At 37.9% G+C, this 27,075-nt stretch overlaps 1 protein-coding gene across 6 annotated transcripts in view; it reads left to right on the top strand.

The window, feature by feature from the left end:
• Positions 1-26,937, top strand: part of znf536 (zinc finger protein 536) — a 180,527-nt gene extending 153,590 nt beyond the window's left edge. For 4 of the 6 annotated variants that reach the window (XM_053617295.1, XM_053617294.1, XM_053617296.1 and 1 more), the window contains one exon: positions 26,578-26,937. In XM_053617295.1, the coding sequence (XP_053473270.1) occupies positions 26,578-26,849 (272 nt within the window). In that variant the 3' untranslated portion in view covers positions 26,850-26,937. Of the gene's footprint in view, positions 1-7,569; positions 8,903-9,943; positions 10,046-26,577 lie in introns of those variants that run through there. The other 2 variants (XM_053617299.1, XM_053617298.1) reach the window with 2 other exon arrangements.
• The last annotated feature ends 138 nt before the right edge of the window (positions 26,938-27,075 follow it).

Genomic DNA, 27,075 nt, shown 5'->3' with positions numbered 1-27,075 from the left:
ATAAGGGTATTATACTGGTACATTTTGGCCCCCAGGAGCATGTGTCCTCAAAGATACGACAGTCATCCTTTAGGATTAGTTTATTATGTACCTAAATAATGTTCATAAACAATTATACAGGACTGTGCAAAAGTTTTAGCCACCCTATTTTTTTAGTACAAACTTTGTTATAGATTTTTTTTTATTTTATGATGTCGAGTCAGTACAAAAAACATTTTAGATTCCCAAAAGTTAGTTTTCTAGCACCAGGTTAAATGTTACAGTAAAGTGTTCGTATGTCAGTAAAGAAAGCAGCATATTATGTAAGAGACACTTTTCAGACAAAAAACACACCGAAGGCTGCTGGGTTTTGCTGCAAAAATAAGAAGCAAGAGCGACAGTCAAAGTCTTCCGAATAACCGTGTCTGGTTCTGCAAGACACTCAATAAAACTTACAGCTCATTTCCTTATAAAACTGCACTAACTGTACCCAAGACTACTAATTTTTATTTTTATTTTTTATCACACCAAATATTAACTTTGTTTAATTTACTAATGTTTACTGCTCTTTACTGTATTTTTTCTTAAATGTAGAAACATTTAATTTCATTATTTTGAAGGCATCTTTGCTCTACAGCATTTCTTTGCATGTGCCTAAAACTTTTGCACAGTACTGTATTTCTAAAACTACAAGTACAAATCGGCAAGCATTTGAAAAGTATCCCATAACCATTCTCAGTTATGAAAGTGGATTAGCGGACATTTTAAACCTTGGACAGTCTAATGTCTGTTCCAAATTGTTTTGGTAAAGAATATAATAAACAAACAAACCAATAATAATAATAATAATCATAATAATAATAATTTTGTTGTTGGCGGTGTTATTGTTTTATTTGGTAATATTTATAAATATGTTATTAAAATATATATTTTTAAAAGTTCAAAAAATTCAATAAAAAAATGGCCATGAATAACTACTTTAAAATCTATTTTCTTTTTTTGTTTTAATTTGTGCAATACAGAAATAACAGTGAATTATGTCTCTAAAATGAGCTGCTGAGTTTCCCACAAGTTAGATATAACTTATAAACATGTAGCATTGCAGTCTTTTTACTGTATAATATCCATAAAGATCATATGTACCAAATACTGTACGGTAGTGCTATTATATTATATTATATTATATTATATTATAATGTAGCTTACTTCCTTCCTTTATTTTATAAAGCTCTGAGATGCAAATCTTTCTCAGGTGCATGCTAAAAGTAAATGTGACCAATTACACTACCTATATGAAAATGTTCATATAAAATCAACACAAACTATACTTTAATTTGAAATATTGTATAGCTGATGCTTCATAAAAATTTTTTTAAAAAAAACAAACAAACAAAAAAATGCTTTAACTCTTGTTAACAGTTGTGACTGTGGGATTAAATGATTAAATGGGTTAAAACCCCAGTACACTTTTTTGGAGTCATGTTTGTGACTCACTTGTGTGTTGTAAGTATATATTTTTACAGTTATGTTATATAAAATATATATATATATATATATATATATATATATATATATATATATATATATATATATATATATATATATGTATATAACAATAATTATTCAATACCAAGAACAGACCAGCACATAAAGCAAGGTTAGGTATGACCTTGAGGCAGTTTTGCCTTATATGTGTGTGCGTTTTTTTTCTTTCTTCGTTGTAGTTGTGTGGTGCGGTGATAAGAAGAGGCAGTTGTGAAATGTCAGGTCTCAGAGCCGCGACAGCAGGGACGGCTCCCTGAGCGGCCTGGCCCTTGTTAACAGAACTCGCTCCCAGCCTTGTGCTCGGCTATTGTTCCATCCGCCTCTTCATTTAGCCATTCTGTTAAGCATGACACATGTATTAACATAAGATGGATCCTGGAGCTATGAGTCCTCTTACCATATGTCTTGTATTACTTTCCAGGGCCCGCGATCTGCCTCATGCACACCCGAGATGTGTTAATGTAGTGAAACAGAAGAGGGTGCTAGACTGCACACACTCGTGAACATAAAAGAGACCTAATCTTACAGTCTGATTATAGATCATAAATAATATGGCCTAAAAAAATGATATATATGTTTTTTCACATGGATGAATTGGAGCTAAAAGTCTTTGGTAGGCTGCTTTAAACGCGTGCACAAAATTATGATTAACCTGCTGTATGGTCGTATGATATTAACTAACACACAAACGCTTTACCAGACTGAAAAGTTGTGTGTAACTATAAAGTTGATGTGTGAGTCTCCAGGCCACAGTGGCAGTTGTTTGGGGAGAAGGAATGGCGTCCTTAAATAATACCATTCCAGGTGGCTTAGTTAATGAAGAGTGAAAATCAAATATGGGGCCCTAATCTGTAACTCATTACTGGAACTTTCTTTAAAGGGAAGTCACTGAGAGCAGGTGCCCTTGGGAGAGCAGGCATTTAAGGAAGGAAAAAAAAGCTGGAAAATGTGATTTATTATCACTGCATTTATGACTATCTTAATTTCCTCTTGGACCTAAAAGCATGCGTTCAGACAGCTGTGAAAACAAGACTCCAGTATTTTCTTTAAAGCGCTGCCAAATCAATTCACGTTCTTAAAATCACAACCACGTCATCTCCACTGTGGAAATACTTGCAAGCTGGAGGAAGATGACATTGAAGATCATGATCTTGTTATGATGAACTTGAGGTTTTGAATGATGCTCAGTCTCATACCGCCATCTTGTGGACACAGTGCTGCATTGCATTGAGATAAGTTTAGTGTGTATACAGGCAAGGTATCAGAAAAATAGCTTTGCACTACTCTTTATAACTACTAAAAATGAGCTTCAGAACATTTTGAGTGTCTAATACGTCTCTTTGATTTTGAAAAGGTCATTTTGAATATGAAGCATTATCATGATGTTTTCATTAATTATAGAGCATTTGGCATTCTCTCTGATTCTTATATTAAATTATTTGAATATTGTATTATATTATATTATATTATATTATATTATATTATATTACAAACACTTAGGAAATTTATAAACCTTACAGGTTTGTTGGCTGTCCCTCTAGGGGAACCCTTAAATGTAAGCTATGCATGTTCTATATCATAAAATCACCCTTAATTTTTAAGGAATCCTTAAAGAACCTTTGAAAAAACATTTATTGTTTTCTAAGATTGATACTATTTTTTACACAGGTCTCGCCATGTTAATCAAATAAAGATGTAACTTAAAATGTAAAATGCTTCACTATAGTTATACTGTGTTAATAAGTTAATCAGACTCCACTGAGCAACGTTGCCATTTCTGATTTATTTGAACTAATGGACCAATTTTTTCCCCAAAATGTATTATTTACTTGATGTCTATTATTTATTCAAGATCCAGCACAAACTGAGTAGAGCAATACATTTTGAATATAGTTTTTGCCAAATAACTATATGTTATGTTAAATCTATACAACTACACCAAAAGGTGTGTCTTAAAATCTACTTTATTAACTTAGTCCAATTTATTTAGTGCAGATTATGTAACTAATCAATTGTTTCATCAAAAATGGACATTGATTCCAGAAATAATCTAGAATAAACTAAAACTAAGACAGACATATTCATGTTATTCACATTTTGTAGTGGGAACCAATGAAAACATGAAAATGCAGTGTTACTTGGATATGCACATGTGCAAATTGACACCCACCCACTATATATACAGTTCATACAAACATGAACATTCCAGTTTATGTGACAGGGTTGACAACCGTCATAGTTGTGACAACCACCTTCACAGGTGCAAGAATCATGCTAAACTTGAGGAAAGCCGGGAAGACGTAGTGATACTTCTCTACACCATTTTTTATGGTTTTAGTATGCAATAATTTCACTTTAATAACATGATCTAATAGCAAAATCCCAAAATTTAATTTCTACTATTAACAGACCAAATTAAATAACATTTCGTTTTTTGCAGACGAAAGAAAGTAAGCAGGTAGATGAGATCCAGCTTAACATTTTTTATAAGAAATGTTTTCAGCGCCCCCTGGTGTACAGAGCTGTTAGTGCTGTGATACCTACAGGCATCATAATTCCACTGTTAATATGGAACGTGCGTTTTTATTGTCATTCATTTTAACAATAGAAATAAGAAATTTTGATTTCGACTGCCTCTCTATCTATCCATATATCTATCTATCTATCTATCTATCTATCTACCAAATGGCCAAAAATAATTGGACATGTGATCCATAATAAACAGAAAACAAACAATGACAACATAAGATCCATTAAGACATAGCTTGCCAAGGTTGGGTTAGAAGAATCAAGTGGCCTGCACAGAGCTCTGACGAACCCTAGTGAACACCTTTGGGAAGAATTGAAAAGCTGTCTGCACCCCAGGCCTCCTCACCTGATATCAGTGCCTGACCTCACTAATGCTCTTGTGCCTGAATGAGCACAAATCCCCACAGCCACATTCAAAAATGTTGTGGAAAGCCTTCCCAGAAGTGTGGATGCTGTTAAAGTGGCAAAGGACCCTATTAATCCTCATTGTTTTTGGAAAGCACATATGTGATGGTCAGGTGTCCACATACTTTTGGCCATATAGTGTACCTATACCGTATGGCCAAAGGTTTGTGGACACCTGAACATCACACACTTGTTGAACATCCTTTTCCAGATTTATTCAGCACTTTGCTGTTATAATAACCTCCGATCTTCTGGGAAGATTTTGGAGTGTGAGTGGGAGGATTTGCCCGTTCAGCTACAAGAGGCCTGTTTCATGAATCGAGATGAACATACTCAGAGACGCAAAGTAAGTTTTTTTGTTGACAAAACCAAACTAATCCAAACTAGGTTAATTAAGGTTAACAGGTTTCATGATGCTGGTTATCAACTTTTTCAGTCAACCCAAGTTTTAACCCTGAATCAAGGTTTATTCAGCATGTGTGTGTACATAAACCCAGATGTTTGCAGCAACCAGTCAGTAGCATTCAACATGGAAAAAAGCAGGTGTACGTACTTCCGGTTGAAGAGCAAGAGATGATTATGTGGAAATATGAAGAATTTAAACCTACACTAACCGCAAAAATCACACCATTGTGGCTGCCGAAGCTTACTGCTGATTGTGTAAATGCCCAAGTTTACTTTTATAGGTTCACAATGAGAATAAATGGATTGAAAACTTATAACCCCAACATATTTCATACAATTTCATTTAATATAAATGTACATTTTTGAATTAATATTAATAAAATAAATATCGATTTGTGAAAATATATTAGGATAGGACTAGTGCCACCGCATCCAAATATGTACCACTCGCAAAGTACCACAAAGCAATACAAGCAGTACGAATATTGCAATACAAAAATACTGTTTGTGTTACAGTAAGAGCGTGGTTTCGGGTGTGCTGCTCAAGAAGCCGGTATAAATAAACTATACCATCTGCCGAAAATCTACATCTTTCATACAGATGGTCATCGGGAAAGCCAACAGAAACACTAAAGGGTTAACTTTAATGTGTCAGATTTATCTCACTTTGCTCACTGCTGATTGGTCCAAATTGGGTTCGAGTTCTCTTACCCAGAATAAAACCTGCTCATGGCAGGTTAGCCGTGTTGTGTAAGTTACCGTGAAGATGAAACCCGCTAAAAACCAATCCACCTTGTTGAGACCAGAGTTTGCTCAAACTTACCTGGGTAGCCACTGAAACTACTTCGTGAAACAGGCTTAAGACTGATGTTAGGTGTGGAGGTCTGGTGTGCAGTCATCCTTCCAGTTCATCCCAAAGGCGCTCAGGGGGGTTGAGGTCAGGGCTTTGTGCAGGCCATTCGAGTTCTTACACTCCAAGCTTGGTAAACCATGTGTTCATGGAGCTTGCTTTGTGCACAGGAGCATTGCCATGCTGGAACATGTTTGGGCTTTTTAATTCCAGTGAAGGGAAACTGTAATGCTACAGCGTACATTCTATAGCTATAATTGCATGCTTCTAACATTGTGGCAAAAAATTAGGGAAGATACAGTATACTGTAGTTGTTATGGTCAGGTGTCCACAAACTTGTGGCTAAATAGTATATCTATCTCTGGCATTTGCATAGAATCACTTAGTTTACAGCAAAGCACTTGTTCTTATCAGTGAGGATGGAGGGGAAAGGGCTTTACTCCTCTCTTAATCTCCATCAGCTCTTCCTGCGTGTTAAAGTGCAGATTGTATAAGACCCAGTCTGATAAGTTGCTGGTGAACGGGAAAGGGCCGAGTGCGAATGAGTAGGTGTGTCGCCGTTATTGCTTTAATGGGCGGCTCTAAATGGCGCGCGCGCTCGCGGTTATTAAAGCCGCACGCCGACTCCTTACCGGTTTCAATTCCCATTAACGTCGCCGCTTATTGCGCGAGCGCCCGCGAAACAGACGCGTGTTTTAATTCCGTTTTGTCATTTTCGCGGAGGCATCTTAGAAGAACACGACACGCCGGCGCACTTTTATTGGCAAATCATTTTCTCCGGGCTTGTACAGAGAATGAAATCGCATATTATTCATATTATTTACTTGGCACTGACTGCAGTGGCAAATAATTAGAAAAAAACGGTGTGCATTTTTTACAGGGATTCAGACTTCAGCAATATCTACATGCCTGAAAGTTATTATCCTGCACATGCACTTGCACAGGGGAAAAAAAAAAAAATAAATAAATAAATAAAAAAAAGAGCCTGGAAAAGGGAGTAGAAAGGAATACATATTCAGATAACTCAATTTGTCTTTTTTAAGTAACATTTATCTAACTAAACATCTCATAAGCTTTTATCAAACGTTTCCTTCATATAAATACATTTAAATCAGTGGTCATTAATTATGCATGTCCTCATGCAGGCATCTGAATGATACTTAAATGCTCATTTTGGTTTTTATTGTAACTGATAATATTAGTAATATTTTGTATGAGAAGCCCATTCTGACATGCATTAATAAGAGCAGTGACGTAAATAATAGTTCATTATGAGAGTCGTACGAGAAGGCAGATTTGTGCTGATTATGTCATGTTATAATCACAACCAATATTTCTCCATCAAGAGTACATATACATTTTGGTAACACTTCAGTGATGTGTGTTTTAGCCTACAGCGTATAAAGATATTCACCAATTTGTTATAAACGGCATGCGCAGCTTTGATACTGGAAACTTTCTCTAGCTGACGTGCTCAAGTTGTGGCAATGGGTTTCAAAGCTGCAGCTAAACCAGATCTGGGTCAGCTTTGATTGTCATCTTTTTTTTTTTTTTTCAATCCCAGTTTGAGACTTTTTTATTATTTTTTTTCCTGGACCATAGGTATAATACAACTATAACTGAAGCATAATGCTTGCGTACTCAAGAACAGTGTTACCAAAATGTCCGATTTTCAATAAAGCAAGACAATTCCAGCTGCTTTGTCTTAGTTTTGTCTTTTTTTTTTTTTTTAAATCTTCTTGATTGTGTTGAGTCTGTGAATATCCTCAATCATCTTGTGTGCATCAGTGTATCAGTGTGTGAATCTCTAGTGAGCGGCCGGTGGTGTTAATCTGCATTTGTTCTCTCAACCATAGTTCATCTGTGGGCGGATGAAGAAGCTTCCAGAAGGTTTGGACCCGCTCTTGCCCCCGAGCCTAAGCTAACTGACTCTGAGATGCAGGACGCACCACTAATCAGAGAATAACTCACAAGCAAGAGCAAGAGGAGGAGGATGGCGAGGATGTTGAAGAAGAGGAGGAGGTGGAGGACAGAGATGAAGATGCTGATCGTGACAATGACAGGCAATGTGATGTTTATGACTCTAAATTTGAGTTATGGAAAGAGAACACAAACTGATGCTCCCTGAAGGACCAAGTGAAGAAAAAAAGATGTTGATGTTTAGCAAGATGGATAAAATAACTTTGGTTCCTGTGTGTTTTGTCTGTTCAATTCTGGCGTGTGTAGCTGATATACATACATACATACATACATAAATACATACAGTACTCTATTTTTTTCCTTTTCTAGTTATGTCGTTTGCTTAGTCACACATTCCTTGCACCAAAATGTCACCCTGACAGAATTTGCAGTTTCAACCAAGAGACTTTTCTCTCTTTTTTTGGACAACCTGAGCTCTCCATATTTCTCACTGCCTACTGAAACAATGCTACATGAGTGTGACTCGTACCTGGTTCATATCTCTAAGCTTTCGGACTGTGTATTTGGAGACCAAGCACACTTGCAGCAGTTCTTTTTGAACAACCTCTTATACAAACAGCCAGTGTGAGGATGTGTGAAACAAGCATGTGCTTTCTGGAAGCAGGATAAAGACTATATGGATGTACAGTATCCCCTTCAAAAAAAAAAAAAAAAAAAAAAAAGGGAAGCATTGAAGGACTGTGGAGTTTTTTTCTTGGACCTTTGGACCTTCTAGCCATGTTTTCTTTCGTGATGTGTTTCAGAGCGTATCCAGGACATGTGTTCAGAGCTGCTCTCTGGGAAAACAGAGCGAGCTTGGGCACAAATATCTGAGACATTCCCGAAATCCAGCAGTGGTGATAGCTGGACTAGTTGGCACAGATCTTAAAAAAAAAATGAGAGAAAAAATGACCTGAATCTTGAACTCTGAAAAAGGAGAACACAAAACCAGGTTGACTTTCATCTCAGTCATTGAGAATCTATTTGTAATATACTGCCACCAATCAGTGTTGCAAAGTGTTACTGACTACTGAAATGGTTTGATGTATTTACTTGTTAAAAATGCTAAAAAAAAGAAAAAAAAGAAAAGAAGAAAAAGCAAACATACAAGCAAGAAACACAAATATTGTCTAGCCTTAGATACAGTCATGCGTTGTTGCATCTACAAAGCTATCTGTTTTTTGATTGTAGGCCTTAGATTGGACTTTTTTTTCTTTTCTAGTACTGTACTTTTTGCCTTCAACATTGTAAAGATAACATTACAAAAAAAAAGACTGACAATCTTCTCATGTTGCTGCAAGCGTATTTCCATACAGTATATAACCCACGTCTCTCAGAGGCAAAGAGAGGCAATCGACCTCCCCCCCACACATATTTTTCACTGTGATAGTATCTAAGAATCCAGTCTATACGGTACACAGCTAACTAAACTAAAATGAAGGTGTGTATGTGTGTGTCTGTGCGTCCCTTGACATTGTGAAAATCTTTCTCTCCGTCACTTTGTGAACTCCGGTGACCTTATTTGGTCCCTTCAGGCACACTGATCTCATTAGTGAAGGTCATCTCAAGTTCCATATTGCTCTGAGCAAAATGTATTTTTACCACAACTAACCGACTAACCGTGTACAGACATGATAAAAGTGGCACAGCGAAGAGAACAGATCGAGTTCAGTTCAGTTCATTCAAATATCGATATGGTGTCTTTATTTCTTAGATAAATATCAGTGCAAAAATCTTGATTAGTTTTTGCTCCATCAATTTTGGAAACAAATGTCTAGTGTATAACGAGTGGAGGAAACTAGTAAATGGTGTTTAAGATTGGATCTATCTATCTATATAAATATATATATAAATATATATAAATGACAGGTTCAGTGGTCAGTGGGATTAGACAGATATTGACCAATCAGAGATCCATATGTATGTACACTGTTAGTAGGAGATCTGGGCTCCTATGTGTGGTACTATAGAGAGCTAAAGCACAGCGTGTTTCAATCTGGGTCTTACTGAACTGAGCATTCCACCTCTGAACTGTCTTGTGAGCTGTATAATTTTCTTTGTTTGCTGTACCTTCATGGCAGATGCTTTGTTTTGTAACTACTGATCTGTACTTATAATAAAAAATAAAATGTATTCCAACTATTATACAATGATCTGTTATGCATCATGTATTAAATACCACTGCTATAATGGATACATTGTGATATGGAGGGGTCAAATTCAAAGAAAAAATATTATCCCTCCATTTTCTGTGCCACTTATCCAACACAGGGTCGTGAGGGAGCCTGGAGCCTATCCCAGGGAACTCGGGGCACAAGGCGGGGGACACCCTGGACGGAGTGCTAACCCATTGCAGGGCACAATCACACATACACTTGCACACCCATTCACACACTACTGACAATTTGGAAATTGCAGGGGGAAAATATATATTATATATATATATATATATATATATATATATATATATATATATATATATATATATATATATATATAAACAAAAAAACCTATACTGCAAAATCGTAGCAAGTGGAAATATCTCGAATGTAGTCAAATTTGTATAGTATTTCCTGTTAAAAGATTACAATAAACAAATATAAAATTATTAAACCTCAACACAAGCCTGATACAGTCTTGTTCTCTTGGCAGATAATTTTGCTCATTTTAAGCATTTAATTCTAGCAAAAAGAAGCAAAAATAATCTGCCAATAGAATAAGAAAACTACAAGTGTGAAATGAGTAATAATGTCTAGAAATATGTTTGTTAATCTTATATTTGGTTTATTATAATCTTATAATGAGATAAACTTGACTATATTCAAGATATGTCCACTTGCTAAGATGAAATTGTTTTGCAGTGTATCTGAATCTGTCAGCTATCAGGCGTACTGGAGTAATGAATTAGCCGTATTATATAATGCAGTATACTTAAATATAAAGTCAGTTCTCCAAAATGAAACATTTTATATAAACCTCTCTGTGATGGACAGGTGTATTCCTATCTCAGTGTTCCCAGGATCGGCTCTGGATCCACTGCGATCGTGACCAGGATAAAACACTTAGCATACGTGAATAAATTAAAAATAGACCCCTGGATGAATGTTGGTTAATTCATCCCTGGATGAATGTTGGTTAATCTTGGTTATCATATCTGTTAATATCATTGTTTTTTTTTACATTAAAGGCATCCAAATACATCTGATACAGCAAATCTCAACATGGGGTGAAATTTTACGCACTTTATTAGGAACACTTGTACACCTGTTCATTCATGCAATTTTGCAGTGTGGCATACAGATCAAGAGCTTCAGTTAATTTCAACATCAAATGTCAGAATTAGGAAAAATGTGATCTCAGAGACTTTGACTGTGGCATGTTTATTAATGGCAAGCAGGCTGGGTTGAGTATTTCAGTCTCTAGTTTTATTTACAATAAATGGCATGGGGGAAAAAAAAAACTCCTGTGCATGGAAATGCCTCGTTGATGAGAGAGGTCAGAATAACTCTGTTAGAATAAGTGAGCATGTGTACAGGTGTTCCTAATAAATTGGACAGTGAGTGTATATGAACGCAAAGGCGACTGTGGAAGCAAACATCTAAGAGCGTGTGTGTGTGTGTGTGTGTGTGTGTGTGTGTTTGACAGAGTGGGAGGCACAAAAGCAGTGTGGACCATGACAGCTCATATTACCATTAGGGCCCCAGGCCTGGTGTAGTGTTAATACTTAGACCTGTGAAAGGCAGACAGGCAGCACGGCTTTTCTCCTGCTGTGAGCAAATATGCAGTGCTCACACTCCTGTCCTCCTACTATGCTTCTGAACTTGTATCTCTCTTATTCTGTAGTCAAACGTGTGTGTGTGTGTGTGTGTGACTCAGCGTTCCTTGAAAAGTCCATTACTGATATTTGTTAACTTATTTATTTGCAATGCGATATCTCTAACTCAAATGTCACACCGATGTCAGGTTTAATACTACCCTTATGGGAGGAACAAAGTATGTGTCAGTCGTTAATGTTCTGGATTTATACCTATGGTGGATGGCAGACATCCCAAAATAATAACCTTAATGCCTTTATTTGGTAAGAAATCCTGTGTAGTGCTTTTTCTAATCTCTACATTTATTATAGAAGTACACAACAGATAAGAAATATGGCTAAATAACTGATCCTGTATCAGAAAATACTCTATGAGGTCCAAGTAAAGATACCACTAAACAGAAGAGTGTTTACTTATTTAGCTAACTTTTGCATCCCCCACCAACACTAGCATCTGTCAGGAATCTTTAGCACTAGAACTAGTGCCCATTACTATTACGGCTTTAGAGCTTAAACAGTTTAAAACCAATGTTAACATCCACTGAATTCTTTTTAGCAGGTAATGTTTACCAGAACAATAGCTTGTGCCATAGCATAGCATGCATGTAGGCCTCACCTAATCAGTCCCTCCAGGATTTTGTGATTTTGCGATCACAGAACTTTACGCAAAATCAAGGAAACTCCACAATGTTCGCAGGAGCTTGCTTTTAAAAAAAGAAAATAAATAAAAAATTACCACAGATTTTCTGCAGATTTGGGCCAAGACGCGTCACGTGATGTCATCACTATGCACCATGTGACATCATCACAAACGTGCATTCAACCAAAGCCCTCTTCGATTCACGAGCATCGAAGAAGAGGACAGCTAAAAGGTCTCATTTACCAACAAACATCACTGCGAAAGACTCCGCAAAACACTGTCCTGCAATTGCAGTTTCGCCAATTCAAGTCTGCAGAAAAGCATGAAAATCTCTTTGTCATGTTACAGAGAAACGGCAAACCATATTAAATACAAGTCCCAAAGGCTTTCAAAGGAAAGAACACCTAAAGGAGTTTTACCTCTGACTGTCACAAAGCCCACTGCTGACAGTGGAGACACTTTCCAAAGATGCTGAACAAACGACTCCTTACAGAAAAGTTCACCGTTTGAATAATTACACACGTTTATGTCGCCTGTCAGCCATATAAGTCCCTGTGTAAGTTGATAATATAGCAGTAATGTCTGAGAACGAGCGCATTAATATAAACCTATGATTTAAACTGTCAAAGCTGCTGTAATATAGAAAATTATGATCATGTTCTAACTCCAGATTCCACAGTTCAACTAGACTATGTATTTTATTCATATTAAATACTTATAATTATGTAAAACAGGTAGCTTTGTGATACATGACAGATATAGTTTCTAGCCATAATGACACATTACAGAGTTGTAACAGTTGCGTGGCATGTGATGAAGTGTTCATGAATCTTTGCCCTTGTCGACTTATTTTCTGTTTTCGATCACACAAGACTAATGTTCCCATCATGTCATTTACTGTATGTAGGTGAAAAGGCACTTCTCAAGGACAACAGTACCTCGTTCCATCTGTTTCACTGGCATGGATTTACACAGTCATCCTGTTTCAGACTCGTGACAGAGGCTATTGTGTCAATAACTCTGAGGCATGCAGTGCACTAGCTGTCTGCTCTCTTACTGTAATGTGAGGAAACAATCCTCTACACACACAGCAGTGTAGCATGTAGGAGCATTTCCGTAACGAAGGGCCCTTTTTTACTGTTTTCATCCGCTCTGAGTTACCAAGGTCTCCGAGGTAGGAAACCCGATCTCCTTTAGTCTGATGGGATCCATATTTGAGTTAACCCTACATCAGGACCCTCACGAGGGGAGCCGTCCGAGGTCACTGCCTGACTAATTTTTAAACAGATGAACTACACTGGACCAGATGTAGAGGGGCCTGGTCCCAATAAAACTCACATCCTGCAAAGAAAAAAAGTAACCGTTTCACTCTAAGCTCTTGTTTTGGCCCCCCTACCTTAGACTTTTTTTTTTTTCACAGAACATATCTCATGACTGTGATGTACTATCATCAAGTATGGAGTTAAAACTCCCCCAAAAGAACATGGGCATTGGATCTATCTACACGAGACAATGAGAAATGGACAGAGAGAGTGTCAGTATGCGCATCTCTTCTGTAAAAGTCACACATGGAAGCAGTTAGTGAGTGTTTAGGAGACACTAAAGGCATTTGGTACTCATTGAACCTCTAATGGTCCACACTGGCCAGGTGGAGTGTATGAATCTCAGTCGTCTGTGTGTGCAGTTTAGTACATTCCCGTCAGCATTTCATCTCTTTGTACTTTCCCTGTCTTTATTCTTCATTCAGCGGCTCCGACCCATCTTTCACCTCACCTCGTTCTCCATTTCGTCCTCTTGCACCGGCGCCATATTGTGCAGCTGTGTGTGCGGGTGTGCGCATGCGACTGATGTGTTTAAGATGACTGTTCGGCTGGGTTGCAGTGTGCCGGCACTTGTAGGCAGGCAGATGGTGACCTGCGCTTGAACCTGTCTTCACGCTCATTTGTTCAGCTGGCGTTCATTTTGCTCGCATTTCCAATGGGCAGCATCCTCCTAGAACACTCCTTTGCATTACACGGGTCCTGCCAGAAGAGGGAGAGAAAGACCAGCTTATTGTGACCGGAAATCTTTTTCACACCCAGGCCCTTGTTTTTCCATTACACTCTCCGTAACAGAATAAGGTGATTGTTTAAGAAGAGATTACATGGCACCAACAGCTGTGTGTCCTGTTAGGGCTTTTAATGAGATTACATCTGAACATTACCAACACCCAAACATCTTAAAACTTTCTTGTCAATATCACTAACCAGTTTCAAAAATGTCTAATATTTCTTAGATAGAAATGTAAAATGAAATCCATAAAGCTTTGGCTTATTCTCACAGAATAGATTATTAAAAAGACAAACAAACAAACAAACAAACAAAGAAAAAAAATCCTCTAATTTCTAAAACAACATTAATGCCCTAGAATAAACCTCCCTTTTTTCTATAGAATTAGTTATATATATATATATATATATATATATATATATATATATATATATATATATATATATATATATATATATATATATATAATCTCCTCCTGAGGATATATAACATAACAAAGGCATAACTTATATTTTTTACTTATATTTATACATAAATGCAGCGAGTTTAAAATCATTTCTGTTCCATCATTTGTGCATTCATGTCTATAATATTATATATATTTTTAAACACAAAATAAAACCGAGAATGCCAGTTTCTACACAGTTTCTCTGCAGGAAGACATTTCGTCCAAAGGATTGCTCTCTCATCTCTTTTCATTTGAAATCAGCATTCGATCTTATCAGACTGCGCAGTATTACACACACACACTACACAGAACTGGTCATCTATCACCATTGGAGAGCTCTTGGTGAATAGCCAGAATCTTGTGTAACCACTTGCATTATGAAGGCATGCACATGACCATCCGTAGAAGTAGCACGAGTCTTCCTATCCCTTATTATGTGTGTGTGTGTGTTCGTGTGTGTGCGTGTGTTAAATCGAGAGAGAGTGTGTGTTTGCTTTCAGGCAGGGGCTTATGAATCGATGATCATGTGGTGTAAGGGAGATAGATGGCGGCGAGCTCCGTCTTGTCTCCTCTAATTGTAAAATATTAGTTACATTAGAGTGAGTGCAGTGATTAATGGAACTTATTTGGAGGTGGCCCTCTCCTCGTCCGCCTCTTCCAAAGTCCTCTCCTCTGACTTCTCCTCTGAATTGAGTGATTTCACTTACAGCAGACAAATAGGACTCAGACAGGAAGGAAGGAGGAAGAGGAGAAATGGAGGAGAAAAGGAAAGTGAAGAATGAGGAAGAAAAGACTGAGAACAGGGTTAGAGAGGAACAGAAAAGGAGAATACACAATGTTTGTTGGAACTCACCGATGAAATTGTTTTGTTTTACCGTTTGTTTTTATATCTATGACATTTTCTTTCCTTACATGTATGTCCTCTTACCTACACACACACACACACACACACACACACACACACACACACACACACCTATTTGTAAACAGCTATTTGCAACCATGCATGTTTCCATTCAGGTCATGTTATTGATAATAGTTTAATATAATGGTAGTGGAATAATATAATATAATATTATTATTATTAATATAATATAATATATATATATATATATATATATATATATATATATATATATATATATATATATATATATATATATATATATTTTAATTGAAAGAAAATGGGAAATATTGCCAGAAATAATGTAAAACAAAAAGCAAATAAATTGCTTTCCATCACACAAGCTACAGCATTTAAAGATCAGTCTGTCTCCAGAAATCTGATCTCATGAGCCAGTTGTACAAATGTGAACTAGGATTCATGTGAATGATGTTGTAAATAAGGTACAAACACTAACCCTGTCCCTAACCTAGCCTTAAACTCTGTGACTTTCTGAACAAATTAATAATAATAATGTATATTTATGTACATAATAAAAGTTGAAAAAAAGGGAAAACAAATAAAGAATGAAAATTACAATATTTAAAAAAATTTAAATAAAGTAAATAGAGTAAGAGGAACACTTATATTAAAATTTTGACGCTTTTTCAATCGAGCTTTTTAATAGTTTCTTCTAGAATGAATCTACACGGAACCATACTCTCATTTAAAGCTGAACAGAAAAAGCAACCTCATTAAAAATGAGTAAATTAGAAATTAAAACAAACTTTTAATAATAATAAAAAAGAGGAGTTAGAGCAGACCATAGGCTGTGTGTGAGTGTGTGTGTGTGTGTGTGTGTGTGTGTGTGTGTGTGTGTGTGTTTGTGCACGCTGCCAGTAAGAGAAGAGCTTCTGATCATTGTAACACAAGCAGTTCATGCTGACCTGACTAGATATGTATGTACACACACACACACACACACACACACATAAACACACACACACATACTCCTCTCACGCTCTCTGATCTGTGTTTACATCTTCATACTGTCCTCCTGTGCCCAGTGGAAGGGAGGCTGTGTGGACTGGTGGGGTTTTAATTGGCCTGGAGACCTTGAGGAGCACCTGGTATCTATAGAGGAGCACACTCTCACTCTCTCTCACTCTCTCTCTCGCTCTCTCTCTTTCTCTCAACTGTGAAGGATAGCGTTTGCAAATTAATTCTTTCATGTCTTGGTATATTTGTTTAGAATTTTCACTTTCACTAGCCATGACCTCTTTTTTTGCCCCTCGTGCTTTTCCTTTTACTCCTTGTCGAGGGCAAGGTTGTGTCCTTCACTATTTCCCAGCACGCACACACACACACACACATACACACAGACACACACACACACACATATACACACACACAGAGACACACACACACACACATACACACACACACAGACACAGACACACATACACATACACACATACACACACACATACACACACACATACACACACACACACACACACACACACACACACACATCCAGACTTGTGGACACCCATCATGCATCTGCAGTGATAGGTCAGCAGTAGAATGTGCAGCTCTGAGCTCTGGTGGGATCAGACATGGGAGGAAAGTAGGGCTGAAGATGAGTGCTCATGAACTCTACATCCCCAGGCCACACACACACACACACACACACACACACACACACACACACACACACACTCGCTCTCTCTCTCTCTCTCTCTCTCTCTCCCTTTCTTTCTCTCTCTCTGACATTCTACGCTCATCAAATGATGAATATACTGCCCTTTACCCATGAGCCTGAGTAACTCTCAGCCAATCACAGTGGTGAATTCTGGTCCACTATGAAGAAGCTTCTCCTGTTGTGATAGTGGTAGAGCTGATGTGAAGAAAAAAAAACAACTTCTTGCCAAACTTCAACACTTTAAAATAATAATAATCATTAAATACACTATTCTTTAACTTTGTTAGTGAATATTATGTATTTTCTACTTTTCTGTAGAAAATTTCTGGAGAATTCTGTTATATCTATATAAAAACCTGTTTCGAAAATAGAAAAAGAGCACTTCAAGCAGGACAGAAAGAAAAGAAGAAAACAAAACAACAACAACAAAAAAAAACCAGAGAAAATACAGAGACTATTTCCGAGCTCTTGTTAACAGGTCCTTCTGGTGCAGCAATTAATGATCTAGTTCAGTGTTTAGCATGGGAGCTGATTCCCCAGTGAGGCTTTTGGAGATTTCTTTTGATACAGCCGTTACTCCTTCCCCCAGCCCCCCCCCCAGCCCCCATGTATTCCTATGAGTTATTTGTGTGTTGGTTTTCTAGTTAAGCAAGACCACTTCACCAATTCCCCAATCCGCAAGGCCGCTTTTCCTCCGAGCAGCATTCAGCACAACAGCTCCTAATAATGAAATGAACTCCAAATAAAAGGAAATCAATTCCCAATGGAGCCTGGAATGCTCAGCGAGGATTTTTCATAAAACACCATGTCCCTTTGTGGGGAATTTATTTTATGTTTGGAAATAAAGAAGCAATGAAATAATTTATTATATAATGAGCCCATAAAACCAAAAAAGTTCAACAATAAATATATAATATGTATTTATTATAAATATTTGTTTGTTTTTTTAGTAAAATTAGTAATGTTTACAATCAATTAATAAAAAAAAACATCAATAGTTCTTCAGCAATACAAAAATACATCACATGACCTCAGTAAAGATTTATTTTACGAAATCTATTTAAATATTAGAGACATTAATTAGAGACATACATGTGATCAGTAATATTAATTAGTTCCACAGTGCTTTTCCTCCATGACTTTTACTCACAAAACACATTTTTATTAAAATTCTTAATAGGTTGAAGTCGACTTGTTTTTTTTTTTTTTTTTTTTTTTAGTTATTAGGCTTTAGGATAAAGCCGTTAATTTCTAAGTCACCAGTCACAACGGCAAATAAATCTAAGATCTTAATAATAAAGATAATGACTCTGATAAAGATCAGAGTCATTACATACCCCCCAACCCCCCCACCCCCGACTATGCGTCACGCACCCTTTACTTTAAGAACAGTACATTACATTTATACAGTGCACTGTGAAATTTAGTGTAAGCATCACAGCACATAGATTACTGGCAAATATTAAAGTGAGCATCACATTAAATGCAGTGTTTCCCTGTAAGATGAGCTTTTGGGTCCAAAGCGAGGTCCTGATGTTAAATATGATAATGTCAAATAGGTCCTGATGTTAAATAATGCCACAGAATTGGCATTGTGATGACAATAATAGTGATGAAACTGCAATTAAATCATTCATTTGTATATGAAAATATGCTTCTCATACTATAAATAGACAAAATCATTTATATATAGATATACCTCTCTATATATACAGATATATCTCTCTATATATATTTTTGCTAAGTATTTCTTCTGGTATAAATCTGTGCAGTTAATGAGCTGCATTTATCTGTGTGTGTGTGTGTGTGTGTGTGTGTGTGTGTGTTACAGCATATACACTGACACACAGCGAGGTCAGACTTAAAGGAGTGTAATGCGGGGTTTTGGCACGGCCCCTTACTCACCGGGCTTCTGCGAGCAGGTGGGAAGAGATAGTGCGTGGCGCGCTAACGTTGCGGGGGGATTTGGATGTTTGCGAGCGTGCTTTGCTGAGTAATCTCCCAGCCTTTATAACGTACAGGTTATTATTGGCCGACAGATGGTGCATCACATTTTACTGCTCACACCTTCTGTGGCTCATGCTCTCCCCAGACAACCTCTCGCTCACAGTTTTTCTCTCTCTTTTCACTCACTTCAGAGAGAGGAGCGTAACACACACACACATACACAGACACCCAGACACACACACAGAGCAAAAGCATGCACTTACACACAGGACAAATCCTCAGAAAGAAAAATTACCTTCTTTTATAGGGAGAGGATTGAGTCTGAAAGTTTGTAGCACAGTAAATGACACACACACACACACACACACACACACACACACTTTGTTAGCACACACAAATAAATTCACTGTGTAAGTTAATTATGGAGTACTTGAAATGCAGTGGCTTAACTCTAGCTTCTCTGTCCTGGAAACTTTGCTATCGCTAACACAATCCATGTACCTGTATTATGATTTGCACAATCACACTGAGTTGCCAGGTTATTAATTTGTGTAAATATAAATGAATAAACTGGCAAATCTCTGTATTATGTATGTATATGCACAAAGTGCTTTTCCACCCTATATTACGATAAAGTACTGTTACAAATCAGAATTCAGAAGTATTCAGACACTGGTCAAGTCTGTGTGTTTGTAGAAAGTAGAGAGTTCTCAAGATCAGTGGTTCTCAAAGTGAGGTATCTCCAGGGTTCTGCGACATATAGCCAGTGGGTCTGTGATTTTTCACACAACCCACATTATCAAAGTAATTACTGTATATTTTGGGGTCCAAGCACCAAAGTCAACTTAGACCTAATGTGGTCTGTGGGTGGAAAGTTCAGGAATAGAAAGCTCCATGGCGGCAAACATAATGTTAAAAATGTAAGTACTTGAAATACTCCTCCAGGGTTGGGGGTTCGATTCCCGCCTCTGCCCTCTGTGTGTGCACGTTCTCCAAATGGTTCAGGGGGGTTTACTCAAGGTACTCAGGTTTCCTCTCCCAGTCTAAAGGCATGCATTATAGGCATTTGATTGGCATTTTCAAATTGTCTGTAATGTGTGAATGGGTGTGTGATTGTGTCCTGTGATGGGTTGGCACCCCATCCAGGGTGTCCTCTGTTCCCTGGGAGAGGCTCCAGGCTCCCTGCGACCGTGTGTAGGATAAGTAGTACAGATTTGAGACAAGCTGCTTTGAGACAATGTCTATTGTAAAGCGCTATACAAATAAATAAAATAAATAAAATTAAAAATTTGGATGGATGGATGGATGGATGGAGTCTCAGGCTACAAACAGTTTGAGAACCACTGCTCTCGAGGTTGTGCGATGGTGGCCACCATTTTGAAAACAATACTTGTGCTGTATTTTAAATGGCACATGAATGTATTAAATATTATGTCAGAACACTATGCATCCATTTATTACTTTCGTAGAGTAAAGCACTTGTGGAGCTCGGGTAACTGTCTGTGTGGAGTTTCATGTTCTTCCTGTGTTTCCTCTGGGTTCCCCGGATTTCCTCCAACGTCCCAAAAACATACAGAGGTGGCTTGGCTACACTGAATTGCCCCTAGTTGGGAATATGTGTGTGCTCCGGTTGGGCTGCGGATCCGTCATGACATCAGGATAAAGTCTTTACTGAGAACTCCTCCCAATTTCACAAGCACCATTACACAGTGGGAAGTGGACACATGAGTCCAAGAGTTTGAATAGTTCTTGATACTGATTAGTACCATGTTGTACTAAAAATGAGTTGTACTACATTTTCCTATTTATTAACTAATAAACTCGACTGTATCAGGTTTGCTCTCACAGGACTCGCTCTTCAGTTTCAAGGTTTCCTCTAACTAAAGCTTGTAAATGGCGATTACATTTGATCCCTTGCTTAAGAGCGATGAGAAAATTATTTGGCACAGCGTGTGCTGCGACGGGAATACGAGAACAAATCACACACACACACACACACACACACACACACACAGTTAACGGAAGTCTCACTTTTTCTTTCCTTTGGCTTTTTCATTCAATCTCAGGGTAGAATTACTGTTTCTGAGCATCTGAAAGTCATTAAAGGTTCTGCAGTCTGTCAGGTGCCAGTTTATGCGCACACACACACACACACACACACACACACACACACACACACACACACACACGCACCCTCACACCCACACAGGATCACCTTTAGAAAGCCACACTGCAGAATCACAGACACCCTTGACATGCTCATATACTATTATTTTTCAAACAGAGGTATCATACGGAGCCACACACACACACACACACACACACACACACACACACACACACACACACAGTAAAAGTGCTGAAGCCCTGCAGGTTCTTTCTGCTGTGCAGGGCTGGGGATTCGTCATGTGCTGATGAGCTGCTATAATATAATGTATGAGCAAATCATAAGCATTCTGCAAATTAATCATTTTTCTTCCCCATCTTTCTCTCTCTGTCTCTCATTCTCTCTCACTTCTCTGTCAGTCTCTCTCTCTGTCTCTCTCTCTCCACACACACACACACACACACACACAGAGCCTTTGTTGCGCAGCTCATGGAGGGAGGTTTCTTGCAGGCAAGCAGGCGGAGGTGAGAGGCGCTCTCTCTCACAGATGGTAGCTCTGGCATCAGATGGAATTTATATAAGAGTGGTTCTGATTACATGCCAAACCACCACCGTGTGTGCCTGTGCGCATATGTGTGTGTGTGTGTGTGTGTGTGTGTGTGTGTGTGTGTGCTGGCATGCACGTCACTACATAAATCTCTACCTGTGTTTCTGCATGTATCATGTGCATCATGCACATTTACATGTTTGTGTGTTGTCTAGTTATGAATGTGTGTGTGTTTGTGTGTGTGTGTGTGTGTGTGTGTGTGTGTGTGTGTGTGTGTGTGTGTGTAAGTGTCTGTGTGTGTGTTTACAAGACTGAGCAAAAAACCGAGACGCAATAATCAGATTCACCACAAGAGGGCGCGTTAGAGATTTAGACCAACAAAAAAAGAAAAAAGAATGAGATCAGAGCACTGATATGAGTTTAACTCCTAAGAAAGGTTAAAATACCCTAATGATAGCAACCCAGTCATTTATAAATAACGTGATGGAGTGAAGGAGTGGGGTATGGAGAAATATGGTGGAAGTAGGTGTTATCGTTAATTTCCCCTCCTCCTCCTCCAGTGTCTGATCTCCCCACACAAGGCCTTCAGGGCTTAATTAGACAATCCTGATAATAGCACACTCATGAAAACGAGAGCACACTGCTTCTCTTTCTCATCTTAGTCAGTAACTTTTTTTTCATTTTTGTAAAAAAAGAAAAAAGAAAGGCAGTAAACTCCGATTCTCTCCGGTTTTTATGTTTGTAACTTGGTGAGTGTTTGTGAAAACGTGTGCTACTGGAGGAGGTGTGTTGTATTTGAGAATAATGATGGTGGTGGAGTGGAATTTGCCTTCCTGCTTCATGTCATTTAGCACCTCATAATACACACTCAGAAAAAAATAAATAAAGTACTAAAAGTTTGTATACCCCATAACAAAATAAAGTAGACGAATGCATTTAATTAATATTTAACATGACATATGTTGGGTTTTACAGATGGTTATTTTCTTACTTGTGATAAAGAATAGTCAAATAGTGCGTGTTATTATATTAACAGTGTAAATAATGTTTCCTTCTTCTTTTTAAACTTTTCAAACATATATGCACTCAAACAACATTACGTCGAGAGGCTATACCATGTGACTAATACTGTCGGCTATTATCTAGTGAATCTTTAACGTAACATCATAATAGTTGAGATTCAATAACATCCAGTCATCCAGTCTAGCAGCTCGCTTTGAGTGATTTTCAATGCATCAGGTGTGTTTCCCATCTCTCACATCTCTCACACAGAAGAGTTCATATTTTTAATCAGGCTTGCAAGTTCCAGTAAAATTTCCTGCCCAATTACATCTCAAAAATCACACGTCAGACCTTAAACTAGCCTATACTAACCCTGGGCACTGGAAAATGGACACATTTAGACACATTGTATACACTTACACTTTGCTTATGGAAATGTATCATTCGATTATTTTCTATAAAATAAGATTTTGAAGGCAACCCCATTAACTGTCCTGTCCACTGCACCTCCCTCGAGCATGGGGCAGCAGGAGTCTTGCCTCACCGGGCTTCAATTGTTGCAGCACATGTTGCAGTTCCCTTTTTGACCACAAGATAATAACTCTATGTCAATAATAACCCTGGAACTGGGGCAGTCGTGGCTTGGCAGTTAAGGCTTTGGGTTACTGCTCGGAAGATCAGTGGGTCAAGCCCCAGCACTGCCAAGCTGCCACTATTGGGCTCTTGAGCAAGACCCTTAACCCTCTCTAACATACTGGGGTATGTGAAGAAAATAAATTCACTATGTATATGTGATCAATAAAGACTCATTATCATTAATAACTCTGGAACTAAATGATGTTTACTAAATGCATTTTATTATATTAACAGTGTAAATAATGAAGTTTCCATTTACTTTTCAACTTTTCAAACTTATTTACCCTCAAACAACATTACGGCGAGAGGCTATACCATGTGACTTATACTGTAGACCTATACTGTAGTGGGCATGCTGTACTATGATTCCACAAGATCTAGAAAGGTAAACAAATCAAACGGTTCATTGGCTGTAAATTGGCATGGTTCATGAATTCTTCAATAAAATGTATTTGTAAATGAAGCTCTGCATCTGTTGAATTTTTTATGAAATATTGAGTGTTACTGAGGTAAACACTTAAACACAAGGGGAAGTGACTCATTTTCCACCTGATCATACACATATACCACAAAATATTGTTTTACATTGTTCCAGTGTTTAAAGATTAGATTCAACTCAATGAGAACAGTTTCACTAAGACTTTCTCTTATGTCTGTATCATCATATTTGTTGGAGCGCAATGGCTGTAAGTTTGAATTTGCATTATATAGTGTGTTGACCATTTCAGTAAATAACTTTTCTGTTCATGGTTAATGTCCTATGATTGTGGTAAAAACACATATGCTTTTTTTCTGACAGTGTATTGGTGTGTGAGGGTGTGTGTAACCCAGCTGTTTGTACCGAAGTAGAATTTGACCTTTGTATTTCAATTATTATTATTATTATTATTATTATTATCATTGTTATTACGACTACTACTACTACTACTACTAATAATAATAATAAGAATAGTCATACAACCTGTATTGCCATTTTTTTCTTTCCTTTACTTTCTTGCTCTCTCTCTCTCTCTCTCTCTCTCTCTCTCTCCCTTTCACACACCCACCCACCCACCCACCCACCCACACACACACACACAAACACATAGAAGCAAGCCTACACAGTGTGGATCTTTTATTCATACTGGATTAAAAATGGATGCGCTCTTTACCTTAGATGGACCCTGCTTTGACAATAACAGAGAGCTCAATCTGTGTTTTGCCAGCACTTTGGCAGAGTAGGGAAGGGATGGAGTGAGAAGGGGGGTCGGGTGTGTGTGGGGGCATGGGGGGGGGTCTTGCTGGGCCAACACTGGCTTTTTCTTTAAGTGTAAAATCGGATGAGGAAATTCTGCCTCTCGGACTCGGCGTAATGTAAGGGAGTGTGAAATTAAAGGGCGCATGAATAAGAGTGGGCCAGCATTGTGTGGCGCCGGTTCTCTTATCGGAAAATTCAGACAACTGGAACATCGAAAGCCCCAAAACTTGTAGCAATCCCCTTTGTGCTGCAGCCTGAGCAGACATTGTAGTATCTGAAAGCCGCTGAGACTCCAAAGCCAAACTCAAAACGCTTATAAATCCTGTCTTTTTCAGCCACACACAGCATGTGTGTGTGTGTGTGTGTGTGTGTGTGTGTGCGTGTATGTGTGTGTGTGTGTGTGTGTGTGTGTGTGTGTGTGTGTGTGTGTGTGTGGAGATGGCTGATATCCAGAATGCATTCTTGCCACACCTTTAATGTAGCCTCTTTACATGCAGTGGACCTCGCCGGCTGCTATTTTAAACCCAATGTTAATTTGATTTAGTGCTTTTCAAATTGAATTGAGAAAAATGGAGAGCAAATGTACTGTTATTAATGTCCTAAAGTAGTGCGCAGCTGAGAGTGTCTAGCTTTGCTTTAAGTGGACGCAGCCGATAAGAGAGCACCGATATGATAGACACGTAATCTGCATTTCTTATATGAGCTTGTGTGGCCTAATAGGGGCCTTTGTGTACAACTCAGCAGTGATCAGATCCAATATGCAGTGCAGCAAAGAACTTAAGGACTGTGAGACAAAGTCAATATCTTTATCTGAGTGGATGAGAATGTTTTCTTTAAAATAGAACATCCAAAATGAATCCCCCAAAAACAAAATAAAACAACAACAAAAAAAATAATGAAGGTCTCCTGCATTAGGTATCAGTAACACAGATCCAGACTGCCAAAGAGCCACTGTGTTCTAATGTTAACCTATTGTTTCATCACTGATTTGCATTCATCTGCATTCATTTGGATTTTTTAATCTATAAACTCGATATTTCATGGGAAAAGTGCTATCGACAGAAAAAGTTCACAGTAGAAAGTTGGCATTTGGGAAACGTACTGTTTACTGAGTTCCTTTCTGTAAAGTTTGGTTGCTCTATATGCTAGACATCCATGTCGCTGAGATGCTTTTCCGAGGAGCTGAAACAAGTCAGTCATTTTTGTGTTGAGATGAATACATTAGTTAGCTGTTAGTTACACTGTAAAAAGGACAGTAACTTGCCAGTAACGTACTGTAAATATACAACACTGCTCTATAAGACATTGATTGTATTTTACTGTACATGTCTTGTAGTTAAATATTATTTTGCTTTCATTTAATTGTACCTTTACTTATTTTTTAATGCTTTTATATTGGTACTGTAATTTTACAGTATTCAAATATTTTCAAATAAGTAAATTAGCCACTAACTTGCTGTACTTTACGGTAAGGTACTTACAGCTTATCCACCTGATGTTGTCTTTGGCACAGTTGATAAATTGATAATAAAAAAGCAAGAAATAGACATAACTCGATAAAGAAAAGAATGACATATTATCACTGCATATGATCAATCACTTGGTTAAAATTATGCCAGAAATATATTTACAGTTGTCTTGAGATTCCATATATAGCAAATCCATTTAAAATTTAAATATTATTTTAGGGAATTATAATGAATGAATCTGTCCAGCGATGTGTATATTGATTTGTCAGTTGATTCACAATTGAGTAAGTGATTACTGAGTGGCACAAACAGGCTTCAATAATCTCAATATTCAACTGTGCATTTTACACCTATGTGACAACTTAATGAGCACTTTGATAAAGTATAAGCGTCGTAAGATAACTATCTCTCTCTCCTGCAGGTCAGAGGCCATTCCAGTGTCAGTACTGCCCATATAGTGCCTCACAGAAGGGTAACCTAAAGACCCACGTACTGTGTGTCCACCGCATGCCCTTTGACAACAGCCAGTATCCAGATCGACGCTTCAAACGCTCACGGATCGAGTCTGATGCATCTGGCAACATTGAGGATGGAAACCTTCCCTTGTCTGGCCAGGTGGGAAGAACAGGGGAAGGGTTCGCGTTTGCGATTGACACGGCCCAAACTTCATCCAGGGATTCCGAGAAGCTGTAGAGCCTTGTAGCGTCATCGATACCCATTGAGTTGGTGAACAGTTATTCCTTTTTCACAACGGAGAGAGGAGCAGAAAAGTGGACTGCTACAAATCTAGTGACTAAACCTGATTTTCAGCCACAGCAGGCATTGTAGTGATCAGGTGTGCGATGAATATGAAGCATGCTCATAAAGAGTGAACAGGCAGTCTTACGAAGATTAGAAATCATAAATCATCGCCTGAACA

Source organism: Ictalurus furcatus, chromosome 27 (genome assembly GCF_023375685.1).
Source record: "Ictalurus furcatus strain D&B chromosome 27, Billie_1.0, whole genome shotgun sequence".
Taxonomy (NCBI): domain Eukaryota; kingdom Metazoa; phylum Chordata; class Actinopteri; order Siluriformes; family Ictaluridae; genus Ictalurus; species Ictalurus furcatus.
The sequence above is the reverse complement of the archived record's forward strand: the minus strand, read 5'-3'. Positions and strand labels throughout refer to the sequence as shown.